Here is a 15,901-nt window from a genome sequence, read left to right as displayed (position 1 = left end):
CACTGTGCGTGGCACGGTCTGTACCAGGACATGTGTTGGTGGCTGCCAGCTGTGTGTGTGGGGTGGCCCCTGGCTGCGGGCAGAAGGATGGACAGCAGGCTGCAGTCCCGCTTACAGCGTCTGCACCAAGGTTCGCCTTTGCTAGAGCTCATCTGTTAGAGCCTGTCCTGGCACCTTGAAGGCTTCTTTAAAATATAAACAGATATGCCTTTTTTTTTTTTTCCCCCCCCCAAACATACAAGAAAAAAAGTTTTGACTGACAATGTAGGACAATAAAGAGAAGTCATATGGAGGAATATCAAAGCAGTAATTAGGGCGATGCAAAATGACCGAGGTTTAAAATTGTGGGTATAAACTGACCTTTTGTTTCCTGAAAGACTGTGTGAATGAGGAGCTCTGGCCTTTTCCATAGATGGGGGTGCGGGAGAAGGTTGTGTGTGTGGGTTGGCGCAATGAGCCTGTGCTGGCATGCTGGTGCCAGTGTGGTGTCCAAGGCAGACAGCTGCCAGACGTCCTCTTCTGCCCTGCACCTTGGTCGCGTTAAGGGTGCTCTGCTGTACTGCAGCCTGCTATTTGCTTATTGTACAGCACGTTCTCCAGACCAGGCACAGCCATATGAGACTTGGCTTTTGTTAAGGTACCAGCGTTATCAGAACAGTTTTAGTTGGCTGGTGTGCACCCTGGGGGCAAGTCATGGTCATCCTGGGTACTTTCAACACCCTGTCTGCTGTTGCCATGTATGACAGTGTAAGTATCTGAATGTGTGAAGAGCTCTTGTAAGAGCCATAAATTATGATATCAACATATGTGTCATCAGATTATTAAGCGTGAGAAGTCTTTTAGATGCTTGTGGCTGCCAGGGTTAGTTGAAAAACTGCCAGAAATTGTAATTCCATGTGGATATAAAAATGTGTATTGCTCGTGCATATTTCTCCATAGATGTTGAGGGCAAACCTTGTTACCACTGAAACAGTTGCAAGTGGGTTAGAAAAGGTTTTAGCTACCCTGAAACCAATTGGGTTTTTTCCTAAATGCTTTCTCAGTGTCCAAATGGCTTTCGTTTCTATGCTGTGTGGTGGGGGAGTGACCAAGAAAAGCTCTACACATGCAATGGTATGGTGAAATTTCCTGTTTTTTAGGGGAAGAAAAAGAAGAGGAAGAGAGAAAAGTTGCAGGAATCAGCATCAGGTAGGCCATGGCCAACTCTTACTTACCATTCACCTCAGGTGTATTTTAGAAACCAGGGCTTGTGCTATTTAATTTTTACATGCTTTTCTCTAACACTTGCTTCTGATGGATGTTTTAAGATACTTCACTTTGAATCCAAGCTTGTGAAAGTGCACACAATACGTGTCTCCTTTCCCTTATGCCTTGATGTGCCGCAGTCCTGATGGCATCAACATCTTTGGCTGAACTTCTGCATTGCTGCAGTCACTGTCCTGCTTTACCTTTTGCTTTTCTCCTCAGCCAGCGCTGTATCATCCTTAGATTTAACTGTTCTCAAATACTGTGGGATTATTGGACACGAGAAACTTTACACTGACCTTTTTGTAGCCACTGTATTTTTATTGCTGTATTTTGTGTTTCTGTGTACACTAACAGCTGCCTAGTAGGTTGGCTAAAAGCATCAGTGAGGTCTCCTCTTTGCCTGTAAAATATATACAAAGAAGCACCCTGTTTTCCACAATAAAAATGGCTGGTATAAGAACCATAAAAAACCCAAACTACTAAACCAAAAACACACCAAAAAATCCATGTAATATTGTAGCAAACAAACTTATTTGGAATGTGGAAAAAGTCTGTAAAGAAATTTGTTAAAGGAAAACAATCTTCTACAGGTACAGGCCCCAGAATGACAGCTGCCTACATCTGAAGCATGGTAAGAACATCTCTAAAGCTTTCCTGATGATAAAACTGAATTGTAAAATAAGCTTTCTTATAAATTTTATGCAATAATATGAATTTAGCAAAAATTGCAGAAGTTATCATATCCCAAAGCTAATGTTACTTTGACTACTGATGGTTTTTATACCGGCTATCTATTAGGTGTTCACCATTTCACTTCTCAACCTTAATATTTTCAAATTGACCATACCTCACTGACTCGCTGCAAGTCTGCCTGTGAAGCACAGGGATGGGTTTATTAAGCAGTGCAAACCCTCCCAGCCAGCAGACTGTCACAGTTCATAAGAGCAGGTTAGATGCTGGCTTCAGAGTACGTTTTATGTGCTGACATCTTTTAGATGCTGGCTGGCTGGGTACACTTTTTAAAAATGTATTCACCTGTATACTAACAAAAAATCTGCTAAAAGATGGGGCTGTATAGTTGTATCCAGAATTTCTCAACTGTACAGTGGTATTTCATGTGTGGTACGGGTTGGTTTTGTTGTTATATTTCCATTGTGTGTTTTTTCTTTTATCATATCATATCATCTGCACTAAAGATGGAATGACTAGTGATCCCACATATCCAGTAACAACATCTAGTCTGCTTCTGAGTGCACACAGGACCACAGTGAGATCCTAATTTCTCAGTGTTGGTGTTGGAAGGCTGGGCCTTCTCTTCTCACTGCAATACATTTTCTAGTAGGAATGGTATTCATTTGATACAGTAGTTGTTCTACACTGTCTAATTAACCCAGACTGCTCTCAGGAGATCCATGAGAATTCCAGCAACCATGCAAACCCCCCCTCCCACGTTCTAAAGACACCTATACATTGTAACAAAAACTGTCTCTTTATCGCCTCTCCCTCTGCCTCGTTTGGTCGTGTGATCGCCTTGGCGCTCAGAGTGGTCAGCAAAGCAGCCTGGCCTCCTTTGGCCCTCTGCTCTGCTTGGACTTGCAGCCAGAGGAAGCCAAATCTGAGTTTGCTCTGTGCAGTGTGGCAGTCATCAGCCTGTAGTTATGCCATTGTCCTGGTTAGTCTAAACTCTGTTGGATCTAAGACTTTGGGTTGTTCGTTGTTGGTTTTGTTTGTTTTGGTTTTTTTTAACATGAAAAGGCAAAATGCATGCTCTTTTGTTTCTTCCTGATAAGCAAAAGGTTTTCAGGCAAGCAGACAGTCTTGCCCTTCGCAATGTGCCTGAGTAATGCTGATTTTAAATGTGGATTGCAGTATTTGGGTTCTTTAGCCTACACAACAAATGTAGCTGTAAAGTATCATTAGTTACAGTGACTGCTGTAAGTATTATATCTATTATTAAAAAAAAAAATAAAAGCAAGTGTTTTAACGTTGAGTTTTAGAATTGGTATTTCAGCTTAGTTGCCCAGGTCCACGATTACTGGTTTTTTCCCTCTCAAGTTAACACAGAACCTAGTAAGCAGAACATGCATAATTTTATCTGAATTGACTTAGAGCACTTGATTGGGATCGGAATACAACTCAAGTTCAAGTGACGGTTTGAAAACTGAGGGATATTTGGTTTGTTGGATGCCTTGCAATCTAAGGATGAGTGCCTTGCCTACACTGAACTGTTTTGTTGGAGCTTCTCTGCATTTCCATAGTAAAGGATTAATGTTCTGAGTATGTGGGTTTTCTCTCTTTCCCTTTTATCTCTACACCCCTGCCTTTCTTCCCCTTAAGCTTTGCAACAGTGTGGAAACTGTTGGCAATAGCTGTCTCTGTCCTCACGCAATTTGTATGACGGAGTATGAGGACAGTAGGTATCTTCTTCCTCTGGAGAGGGAGTGTGCTGTTGACTCCATATACGTGCATGTAGGCAGCCTCACTAAACATCGTGTGCCGAGGGAAAGCTCCCCACTGCAGACGTACAGATGTGCTCTAGCTGGAAGTAAATGCACAAAATGATTTAGGGAACCTGAATCAGCCAGACTTCAAAGTAAACTTCTGAAGGTTAAGACTCTTGCCCTTTGCAAGCCTAATCCAACAAATGTTTTGCCCACAAGCGTAATATCTTACCAGGCCCACAGCAGAGCTGTTGTAGTCTTTACTGGATGGAGATAATAAGTTTGGGAATGCCTTTCAGTGAGTGCCGCAAAGAGCTCTTGAAGACAGGAAAACACTAGCTTTCTTACTCGTAGGGATGGTGCAAGGAAGAGGGGGAAGGAGGGTGGGAGGTCTGGGAAGGAGACAAGCGTTCTGTTATCTGAGAAGAATCAGAAATGAGTAGGTGGCAAGACCAAAGAAAGAATCTCGAGATCAGCACAAAGGAGATCAGCCAGGGCTGTAATTACAGTGATGTAAGTGAGAAGGATGAAATGGTGGGAGGGTTGTGTGGTGGGATGTTCAGAGGAAAGTAACGGAAGAGACGCGAAAACAGAAATGATTTAAGATACTGTGAAAGTTTTGGGTGTGGGGTTTTTTTATGGTTGGGTTTGTTGTTGGGTTGTGGGTTTTTTTTTTGTCCATGAACACTTAAATTAGCTCATAACTGATTTTTAAGGTGGACCCCAAACCTGCGTTTTTGGCTTGGACATCATTTGACCGGTAAAGTTAAGGTGGTAGTGTTAAGTGGCCCCTCTTCCCAGGGTTGTACGCAGCAGCAGGTTTCTTCTAGCTTCACTGCTTAGGATTTAGCCAAGTTCCATGATCTCCTCCAGCCTGCTGAATGACTGGTTTGCAAAATATTTTAATTTTAGAGTGCTTTAGGAATACTGTGACCTGATGCTCCAATCTTTGCTAAATTATCCTGGGGTACTCCAAAGCATGTTGCCATTCTTTAAGAGTTGTGGAACTGTCCCCAAGCAGGATTTTGTTTTCAGTTGACATGGCCCAACACCGATGTTTGAAATAACTTTTATTTGTTGAAGAAATAACTCGTGTTTATTTTCTCCTTTTGAAATCAACCGAGAGTGGCATAAGACCTGATAATGCTAAAAATGAGTTTGGGAGAGGCCAGGAGGGAAGGGGAAATGAGGAAAGCCAAGATTAAGGACAACATAGAGATTGTTGAGTACCTTTCAGAAAGGTGGGTGTTTTCTTGTTACTTTAAGCACAGCCTTCTAGAAGACTTGTAAATGGGAGCAATTCTGTGTTGGAAATGGAGATTCCCCATTTCCTATCCAACTTGACTTGTAGAGGGGGGAAAATGCTGCTTTTTAGCATCTCAAATCAGCAAGGAAGTAGAAGGGTACTACAAAAAATCCTCCTGATTGTTCCATAACATGGAAGTAGTTAACTTATGACTTGCTACGTACAGTAATTGTAAAAGGCACACGATTTGTGACATGTGGCAGGATGCAACTGGGAAGTCCTCACAAGCTACATAATTCAACATTGTGTTTTGGCATATCTTCGGGGGCTAAAAAGAGTGACAGAGGAGCTTAACAGACATTTGAAAACCTGTGAGAAGTGTATTTGTGGCTTTCAAAAATTCCATGACAATTAGCATTTAGATTAGCAAAGCTTTCAAAAATGAGAAAACTTGACTAATACTGATTTACAATCAGAAGCACTTAAAAGGATCAGATTAACACTCTTTAAACAACGAATTATCTGTAATATTTCAAACTTCCCATATGGAAATGAGAGCCAGATTTTGGTGCAGAAGTGTTGTTGGGATAGTGCTATAAGAAATTTATACAAATTTATAACAAATTTATATTAAATATAAACAATTTATGACTGGGTTATCTTTTCCTTATTACCTGGAAATAAAACGGAGTGAGGCTGTGAAAGCAGACTATGAAGTGGACCTATTTACAGCCAGAATACTGTGGAAAAGGGCTGTCTGATGACTGTGGTCATGATTGACCATGGGTTTCTGGCCAGCATCCTAGAAAGGAGATGCAAAGAGGATGTGGTACCTGGCTTTGAGGGACATGTTTTCCAACCTGGGTTGTCCAGTGCTCTTGAAGTTGCTGCTGGAGTAGCTGAAAATGCTCCACCCCTTTCCATGCCCCTTGTCTGCTCAGCAGCTTTAAACAGCTTCTGGGGGATTTGTGCAGAAGATAGCGTGTGTGAGAATTTGGGGAAGGGGGTGGTGGTGGTGCAGAGATGTGTCCCCGCTTGCTTTAAAAATTGTTTCCTACGTGACCCATGTTTCCCTGTTCCCTGTTTTACCTATGCACGGTGGCAAGGCAAGAGGGGCAGAACGAACAGGAGAGAATTTGCTGGATTGAAACATTGATATCGTTGAATACTTCGGTTAACTTCGGCCCTTTTCAAATCGGCACAGTAATTTCCAAAGACAAGGAGTCCAGCCCTCAGACAGATCCCCTCCTGCAACTTAATTCTGACCTGACATTAATCTTGCTGGGGTGAAAGACAGAAAACCTCCTCTCTCTTTCAGGCTCCCTGACTTAAAGAAAAACATCAGAGGAGCGAAGGTGCCGAAGAGGCGGCCGCCTCCTGCCTGAGCAGCAGGTACAGCAGGGCACTGACACCTGCTGGGAGCCCTGCGGTGGGGCAGAGCGAGCTCCCCGTTTACCAGCTTGGCGCAGGACCCTCGTGAAGGGCAGGAGGGAAGGAAGGAAGGGTATAAATGCTGTCTCGGGTGCAGTAAGAGACTATGGGAGGGATAAGGGTAAGTCAGGGTAGGAGCCAAGCATAGGCTTTCTAAATAAAAAGGCCGCAGAACACTTTCAACTAGACCGACAGCATAGATACGGCGTTAGAGAAACAAGAAAATTTTTTTACAAAACGGGTGCAGCGTGGTCAGCTGTGAAGTCCTCCTTCAGCATTTCAGGTTTTAAACTGAAACTGACAAAGGGCAGAAGTAGGTAATTCAGTAGGTGAATGTTTATTTTGCCGGAGATGCTCAAAGTTGCAGATGCTGCTGCAAAATTAGAGATGCCTAATCAAGTTTGAACTCGGCCACATTTACAAGGGATTAGAACAACCCCGTATCGTTTCACTTCTGAGGTGTTAGCAGTAGGCAGCTTGGGCTAGAATGAAGGAACACTGGGATGACTATTGTTCTAACTTTTCCTGTGGGATAGGGTGGGGACAGAGAGTTGATGGCTGGTGCGCCATTCTTCTCTGGAGGAAAACGGTATATTTTAGTGGATTGAGTAAACTCAGTCTCACCAGATTGATAATTCTAAGGTCGTGAGAAAAATTCTGTAGAAACAAACTGTTTTATAAAGAAAACATAAGATTTTGAAATGTGGTTTCACTCTCAGTTGGAAGAAAACCTCAGCATTTAGTGTTCATCTCAGGCCTGTATTGCATTTTCATTTTTTAGAATATTTACATTAAAAAAAATTAAAATGAGAAATGGATACCATATTTCTGAACAGCTAGAAAGCAAGTTGGTATGACATCGTCAAAGTGTTTCTCATTTGTTTCTGGTGACTAAGCTTGGGTGAAATCTGTCCTCTAATTTCAACAGACTTGTATTCAAATGCAATTCTGTCAAAGCTTAGCAAGCTCTAGCACTTTTTGTTTCTGACTTTTAGAGATTTTTGTTGGATTGAAGAGGTTTTCTGATACACATGAATGCAAAACTAGCCATCCTGAAGACAAAAACAACAAAACAGAACCGAAAAGCCTAAATGTGATGTTGCAAAAGTCACTACTAATAGAGCCAACCCTCTCATACTAGTCAGTTCCTTAATCTTCTACTTTAAGACTTTTTATGCAAGTCATCTTTCAGATCTCTGATCCTTTACCCACTCGTTAAGACTCTTACCGTATAAACAGTTTTGAAAGTGTGCAGATTGGAAAGCTGTACAAGGAAGGAAGCTCACAGCAGGGCCAGCTGAAGCACCGCGGTCTAGCCAGTTAAACATGAGACTGGCAGCCAGTTAGCATGGGTTTTAGCCTGACCTTTCAGGACACCAGCTTTCTGCTGTTGGTTCCAGTGGCAGGAGCAAATGTTGGAAGCATTTGTGCTGTGAAGGTGTCGCTGGCACTGGGGCGTAGCGTGTGAACAGGGTTAGATGCAACTGAGGGAAATGGTACCAGTGACTGTATCACTGAATTTGTGTTCTTGTCACAGGCATCAGTAGAGTGAGGTCAGGGGGTAAGAGAACTGAGGAGGCTCAACTGAACAGAGACAGATAATTTCTGAAGTCACTTCCTCATTGCAAAAGTAAGACACATGTTTCTTCATTAAGTTGCATCAGAATTAAACTCGGGAGTTTTGAGAGCCCTCTACCCTTCATCTCAAGGATACATGAAATTGCACAAAGTAAAATGTTAATTGCCAAAATAACTACATATAATTAGTTTTACGGTGTGTGCATTTGCCTTGATACTAGGCAAGACCGTGTTTTGATGAATAGTTGGGTCTCTTGAGGTACATAACAGGAGCTTGTGTGTTTCAGACCAGTAGAGATTTTCTGCTGAGGTAAATTAATTGCATCAAAGTGAAGCTGATGTGTTTGAATTCTGTCATGGTTTCTGCATACTGTCTTACACTGGTAGTGTTGCTTTGCGGATGCCTGTGTGTAGAAGAGTTGATGAAGCTCAAGAAGGTATTCAGGTTACATCTGACTTACCTTTGGTTGCATGAAGGCAACTATTTAAATGAATGCATGTATTGGAAGATGTAAATGTTGAGATGGTCTTTCAAGAGTACAGTGTAAATTCTACCCTGTGTTTAATTGTGGCAGAAAAGATGTTCTACAGAGGAAAATTTACCTATGTTATTTCTTTCTTTTGAAAGAATCTTCACTTACTACTTTACCAGTACCTCAAGTCTTTTTGTGTTACAGCAGGTGAAAACTGAAGCAGCAGTTTCAGTGCCCCTAGAACTGATGCATCTTTCTTCACAGCTCTTGGGCTATAGAAGAAATGATTAAAAAAATAGTCTTCTGAATATTTACTGTATGCCACAAAGATACAAAAAGGGGAGAAGCCTATTTCTTCCTCCCTTGCAGATCACTTTTAGTATATTATTCCACTTTAACAAGCTGCTAGAGACAGCTGTCTAGAGGTAGTTGTTTTTATTACAAATATGGAACCTCTCTGCTCTTCCACCCTTAACAGGAAAAGCATGTCCTGGGTCTTCCAGTAGGATCATTCTGAAGATTGTAGCGCAGTGATAGAGCTTCTAGTTTCATGCTGCCTACACTGGGGGCCTTTGATAAGAGCCACACCTGCTTTGGCATCACTAACTTAAGCCACACAAAGCGGGAGCCTTAAAATACCTGGGCGTTTCCCATGCTGACACCATCCTGCTCTGGAAGGGGTCTCTGACTGGGGGAGGCATTTCTGCTGCTCACTTAACCCATGTAGCTTAGGCCAGACTAAGAGGACAGAAGTTAGGACGACAGACTCCACCTGTAATCAGTGGAGAGAGATTTTCAGGGGTAGATAGTTCAGCACACCTGAACCACCAGTGGGTCATTTGTTACGGAGTCTCGATTCACAGTTACCAGCGATGGGCTGAGGCTAACAGTGTGGGGGGGGGGGGAACGGGACGGACACACACCAAACTCCAGGAAAACTTGCTGGTGACATACCTTCAACATAGCAGTATCTGTTACAGTTTTAGGGTACAATTTTATGTAAGTTCTTTGGCAACAAAAGCAGTTTAAAAGGTTTCCTCTGCTGCGTGCTGGTATCCAGCTCTTGCAGGGAGGGCTTTTTCCTGTCTCCTGTAGCTCTCTCCATCCATGTGCTGTAGCAGCTTGTGGGACCCTGCAGCAAACTGGATTACTAAAACGATTGGGGTTTTATTGGGAGATGGTGGGGTTTTATTTATTTTTTTTTAGAAACAACAAAGGTTGCGGAGTGTTTGTTTTTGTTTGCCCTGAACGTTTCAAGGATCTGGTTTAGGCTAACCCACAAACCATGGCACAGCTGGGCAGGAAGAGGAGCAGACTGCAGTGCCGGCATCTATCTGTTGCGCCTCAAACTCTCTCCAGCTCTGCCTCTAAAGAAAATAAAAAGGGGCTTCACAAACAGCACGAACCTTTCTGATAAATAACGACCTGGTTTTGCATACCCAAGTTTCTGGAGTATTGGATAAACCCTGGCAGTAACTTGAACATGTTCATTTTGGACTTCAAAAGAAAATGACAGTTTCAGCTGCCGGGTCCTGGAGTTCGTTTGAAGTACTGGATTAAAAGCCAGGTTTAGAGACTTCACTTTTTTTTTTTTTTAAATACATATAACTGCTGTTATATGTAGTCTTGTCTCTTCTTACAACTGTATAAAAACAACCTATGGTGGAGGAAGGTGTAGAAAAAAAGGGCACCTGGTTTAAAACTTTCACTTTCTCCTGCTTTCTGTGAAGGGCTAGCTATCTCTTTTACTCTGTACTTACTCCTGTACTGACCCAGACGCTCTTGACTTTCTTCTGTAAGCCGTGTAATCCTCTCCCTTGTTCTAGAAAAATGCAGATGAGTTAAAGGCCTAGAGGAGGAGCACAAGACCCTTGCGGACCCACCCTTCCATCCACCTCATTCCCAAGTGTGGGGAGGAATTCTCATCCCCCTGCGATGTTCTTGCCCTCAGCCACTAAGACCAGGCTTGTTAGGAGGCTTCGGTTTTACTGTAGTGATTCCTTAAATACAGTTTTATCACTTCAGTAGGAGGGCTTTTTCTTTTACACCGAATTATTGTTGAATTTTATTTGTTTCTTTCTGGAGGTGTTCCCCCCTACTCAGTCCCCCCCCCCCCCCCTCCACCCCCCTTCCCTCCTGCAGTCAGACGTATGCTGCAAATGGCACAGACAGTGCCTCCTATTGTGGCTCAGGCTCAAGACTTCACATATGTAAAATGTGACTTGCAGCACTTTCTTTGAAGCCTAACCACAGCCAGGGAGCTGTAATTGCAGTCTTTGATTGCACCGACTTCACTTGTGGATTGGGCTTTGCTAGGGCATGCCTCGCTTGGCGAGACTTCAGCTACAGCCCCCCAGTGAAGCCTTAGATGTGGGAAGTCTTCAGTCTCCTTAGCACATGCCTGCGGTTTCTTGAAAAGAATCCTGATTTGACCTGTTTTATATCTGTAAGGCAACACCATCATCACTTGTATTTTTTAGGTATGACTTGGTTTATCAGCAGCAGGAGCAATTTCCAGCATGTAGCCTTAATGTGCAGCTGGGGAGAGGCTGGGTTCTAGATGCTGTTTTCAGGGCAGCTACTGTGTAATTTGCCGTACTGCAGTATTTGTTCAGAAATAAAAATACTTGGGGCTTCACCGTGCCTGTCCCCTTGCAGAGCTGCAGTAGGTTCCGCAGGGTCCCTGCTGGAGCGAGGGGCTGAGAAAGCAGCCATGGCCGCTGCTTGAGAACGCTGAGGGCCAGAGCAAGGCCACGGCCGTTATTTTAACCTCCTGACTTCAAAGACAGCTTGCTGGTAAGGGAAGGGGGGAGGAGGCAGGGAACCATCTCAACAGAAGAGCATTTCATTTCCTTCGGTGGAGTAGACATTCCTGGCTGCTAATGGGGAGTAGCTCTGAATCACAGCGCTTGTATCAGACTGCTGTGAACTACTGGCCTGGCGCCTCAAGGCCATTCCTCAACAGGAAGCTGAATGTTTTCATGTAAGACTGAGAGGAAAACCTTCCCAGGAAGAGCAACCTGGACCAAACCTTTGAAAATCCGGGATGAAAAGGCACAAAATAAATATAAAGCTGCAGGGTGCTCTCCCCAGTGTTCCTCTGCTGTTTGCTTGGCCTCTTTCGTGCTCCTTGGAAAGGTAGAGGCCTTCACAGCTCTTTGATCCGCACGTGTTACAGAGCACTGTGCTACTTTATATATTTAAAAAAAAAAAAAGGCAGGAAGCTCAGAAGGCTTTTTTTAGTTGGGACTTGGGCTGGTTTTATGAGGAAATAGGAACTGAATTAGTCAATACAGACCACCTCTGTTGAAACCGCTGGTTTTCCAGTGGACTTTCAGCTGTGCTGTTCAGGAGGCTGCAGTGCCTTTGTATGTCCTTCTGTGGCTACCAGCAGCAGGTGAAAATTATTCATTATGTGTCAGGAATGGTGGTAATTGGGAGAGGGAAGAGCATCCTTCAAATTAAAGCTATACCAGCCAGTCTGATATAAATCTGTGCTTGTCCTTTCTACTGTACTTAGTCTGCAGTTGAACTCCTTCAGTGTCCGCAGCTTCCCTTTCCACTAAAACAATGGCCAGGTGGGCAGCCTCTGATGAGGCGTCAGCTTGTTTAGTAAAATTCTGGGGCCTCGGCTTGCACTCACTAAAATCAAAGGGTCCGTAGTCAGTTTTGGAGGCTTTCTCCCCTAGAGTATATTGGCCTGTGTAACTCTTTATTCAGGAGCTGTACTCAACCAGTGCAGGCAGAATGCTCTGTGTTGTCATGGCTTACATGGAAGGTGCAGCAGATGGGACATGGGTACCCAGTTATAAACGGCCCTGCTTTAAATACTGCTGCTGTAATACTTGCTGATTAATTCTGCTTTCGGTTCTTACAGGCTCAAGCAGTCTATCTATTATGATTATTCTAACAGAAGTTTGACTTGTGGTTTAAGCCACTTCTTTATAAACTTGTTCTGTCTTGCCTTGCTGATTCAAGGTGCTGGCAGCATATCTTCTTCATGTGACTAAGCATTTTGTGCTGCTTCTGGTGAAAATTCACTCACTCTTTCCACTGAACTGCATTCCTGTGCTAATTTTGGTCATTCTGAAAAGCTCCGGTCATTGAACCCTCTACTTGCTTGGCAGCTGTGTAGTACCTGGAGGCCTGGAGGTTAATGCAGATTTTTTTGAGATACTGATAATCCTGGGACCGTTACTGGAGAGCATGTGTCCGTCTGTGGAAAAATGCCTGACTCATTAGACAGGCTTTGGGTGGAGTCCCTGTTAGAACCCAGTTGTCTGGGTCAGAAGGGCAGGGGTGACGGTTGAGTTAGCAATTGTGTAAGTCAGCTGATGTAACCCAGAGGCCTAGTGATGAAGAACTGTTCCTCTCTGGATCAGCAGTACCTACAAGGCTTGCAATGTTGGCCTTTTCACAAGTCATAAGGATGTAAATCCTTCCAAGATCCTAGTGAACTTTATGGCTAGGAAAGAAGCCTGTGGCTCTTACTCAACAGGAAGGTGTTCCCTACCCTGCTGAAGAGCAGAACAATTCCTACCTAGGCATGTGGACGCATGGTAGGGTCAGTGTTCACACAAGCCTCACCCACCACATTCCTCTACCCAGCTGCTTGCAGAAGACAGCATTTCTTCATTTCTGCAGGGAGCAGAGTTTGAGGCTCTGAAGTGGAGGTTTAATTGACCTCAACCACCATAGTACCAAAGCCTGAGGATGTTTAGTTTTGTAACAGATATCTAGGTCAAATGTTGTAGATAAATGAAATCCACTACAAAAGGGAATTACTTCTGTGATATGCTGAATGTCTAAATAGCTTAAAACCCCACCTTTCTAGTTGGTGTGGACATCTGTTTAGTCTAAAGCACTCTCCATAAATATTCTTGCAAACTTCAAGCAAGAGCAAGTAGCAATGCGCTGCACTTGTTTGATATTGCAGATGCACATTCCGTTAACACAGTTGTGTCAGAGTTACAGTGACCCATCACCAGCTACTTTGAAGGATTAAAAAAAAAATAATAAAGGCTTCATATAGTCTTTATCACACACATTCTCTCTCTCTCTCTCTCCTCCCCCCTCCCTCTAGGTGGGAAAAGAAATGCTTTCTCAACTTGCAAAGCAAAGGCGGCGACACCAGGACCCCTTCTGGAGATGGAAGCTTGTTAAACCCTAGGTGTGTCCTTCATCCACACAGACCACCCCCAAGGAGTCTGTCTAGGATGTCATTCACCCTGATGTCACTGCTAGAGACACTGAATCATAAAGACAATCACTGCCAAAATCCTTCACTATCACGAGGTCCAGCCCTGATATAAATAGAGCAAATAAGCTCCTGGGTCAGCAGAGCAGCTTTTGTCTTCACTCCACCTCTGCCTTGCACTCTTAAGCTCCCGTCTCATCTGTGTCCATATCGAGTCAGCAAACAAAGTAGCATGGCTGTCTCTGCCTGCTTCAGCCAGCAGAATAACGTAGACCACAGCTGCCCCATACAGCACATCGAGGAATGGAATTTGCCTGGACCAGGATGACACACTCAACCTTCTTTTTATTTAATGGTGCGACAGGATCAATTTTGGTTTTAGCTTTTTTAAGAAACTTGAATGCTTTTATATTTTAACTTTTAGTTTGTAATTTCATTGGTGTATATTTTACTAGGTATGAGCTTTTAAACAAGTGTCAGAAATCTGAAATACTTTTTAAATAAAAGGGGGTTTTCTTTTTTTTTTTTTTTTTCTGCCAGAGGAAAAGCCTGTATGGAAAAAAAGGTGGCTTTTTTGTTAAACTATTTGTAACAAATAGTGGCCTCTCAGTCTATATAATACAGTGTCCTATAGAACTAAATACATGTAACAACATCAGCTGGTCAGTAGACACCTTAGTCTTGCATCATCTACTCTGTAAACATAGCAATACATCCAGCAAATCTGACTGCAGTGAGTTCTCCTTCTCACCCATTCCCCTTCTCCTTGTAAAAAGCCCAGCACTTGAATTATTACTTCAATTGTTCTGTATTTGTATCTGTTTTTGTTAGCCTGTTAGTGGGATTTTATGCCAGTGTTGAAATGAGCATTGATGTACCCATTTTTTAAAATAGTAAGGCACAGCCTTTGCCAAAAATACTGTCAATCGATTTTTTTTTTTGTCATTCCAGTTTGAGTTAATGTGCTGAGCATTTGTTTTTTAATAAAAGCTTTGTAATAAAACTAAAGTCAGTTGTCTGGCTTAAAAAAAATAATGAGGCTAGCTTGCACCAGAATCCCTCAAAGGTAGGAGCAAGCCCAGGAAGGCACAGTTACATTTAAGGCTAAATACTTGTGGCTCAGTCTTCTCTTAGAGGAAATGCAGCGTGTCTGTTTGCTCACCTGAAGTCACATCATTGTGGAAGATGACTTACTTCTTCTTCCTAAAGAGAGAAGTCGTCTCTTGTTTTCATACCAGGAGTAAGGAATGGGCAGGCTTGGTGCTCTGTTATGCTTCTCGGTTAGGTTTGGCCCACATGAAAGTAGCGGGGTCTGTGATGCCTCCCTCCGTCTTCAGTTTCCTACTAAAACCTTGGTGAACACAGCAGTGGTTATAAGCTGATAATTAGGAATATGGATTCCCTTCTTTCTGGATGCAGTTCGTGCCCACACAAGGGGTGGGAGCCTACAGTTAAATTTCTTATAGCTGTATAAATTATCCTTCACTCTGGGACCAGAGCTGGCTGCAGCATCAGCTGTGGAGGGCCCAGTTTCATGGTGTCAGATCCAGAGAGCTGGCATGACCTCCCTACTGCCAGTGGTGCCAGTGGGATGTTCCTGCAATAGCAAGCAGCTCCTCTGCATGCTTCAAAACTGGAAACGCAGGCATTTGAGTCTTTCAGGCCCCAAACCCTACCAGCAACTTGCCTGACACCTTTTGTTCAGGGACTGATAGTCCACAGCTCTGAAAAACAGACACAGTTGCCTGACCTCTACTAAAGGACTTCAAAAGGAAAAAAAACCCACTCCAGCTATAGATAAACTAAGCCAATGGTTTGTGAGCACCACTGCAAAAGAAATGTTACAAACTGTACATCGAATCAGCGTACCTTGTATTCTAGCTCCTCAATCCTGTTTGGTGCGAGACCGGACTGAGTCAAGCTCAAACTACAAGAAATGACAAAGGTAAGTTACTGCCTAAGGAAGCCTAGTTATTGGAGTGTTTATAACTGACCCTTAAACTCTGTTGCATAAGAAATTTCATAATTAAAAATGTCATAAACCAGCTTCCTTTTAAACCAGCATGCGCTGCACACAATTGTAAGAATGTAACCAGTGTATTAGTTCTTAAAATATTTATTTCTAGCAACTGATGATTACCTTAAAAAAAAAACCCAACAAAAAACAAACCAAAAAAACCAACCAAACAAAAAAAAATAAAAAGCAAAACAAGTGACCAGGCAAGGGAATGCGCTCAGATGGCAAGATAAAAGACATAGAGGAGAACAGCAACTGTATACTGGAGTT

General features: G+C 43.1%; 1 protein-coding gene and 1 long non-coding RNA gene across 7 annotated transcripts in view; one reads left to right on the top strand and one right to left on the bottom strand.

The window, feature by feature from the left end:
* LEF1 (lymphoid enhancer binding factor 1) overlaps window positions 1-14,617 on the top strand; it is a 71,404-nt gene extending 56,787 nt beyond the window's left edge. For 4 of the 6 annotated variants that reach the window (XM_056335477.1, XM_056335488.1, XM_056335509.1 and 1 more), the window contains 2 exons: window positions 1,140-1,188; window positions 13,501-14,617. In XM_056335477.1, the coding sequence (XP_056191452.1) occupies window positions 1,140-1,188; window positions 13,501-13,580 (129 nt within the window). In that variant the 3' untranslated portion in view covers window positions 13,581-14,617. Of the gene's footprint in view, window positions 1-1,139; window positions 1,189-1,838; window positions 1,880-13,500 lie in introns of all 6 variants that reach the window. The other 2 variants (XM_056335499.1, XM_056335516.1) reach the window with 1 other exon arrangement.
* Window positions 14,126-15,613, bottom strand: LOC130147807 (uncharacterized). The gene is made up of 2 exons (XR_008821349.1): window positions 15,484-15,613; window positions 14,126-14,965 (listed from the first exon to the last, which is right to left on the bottom strand). It is a non-coding gene; the product is annotated as an uncharacterized LOC130147807 (long non-coding RNA).
* Between the last annotated feature and the right edge of the window lie 288 nt (window positions 15,614-15,901).

This window comes from Falco biarmicus, chromosome 1 (assembly GCF_023638135.1).
Source record: "Falco biarmicus isolate bFalBia1 chromosome 1, bFalBia1.pri, whole genome shotgun sequence".
NCBI lineage: Eukaryota > Metazoa > Chordata > Aves > Falconiformes > Falconidae > Falco > Falco biarmicus.
This window is presented reverse-complemented; position numbering and strand designations above follow the sequence as displayed.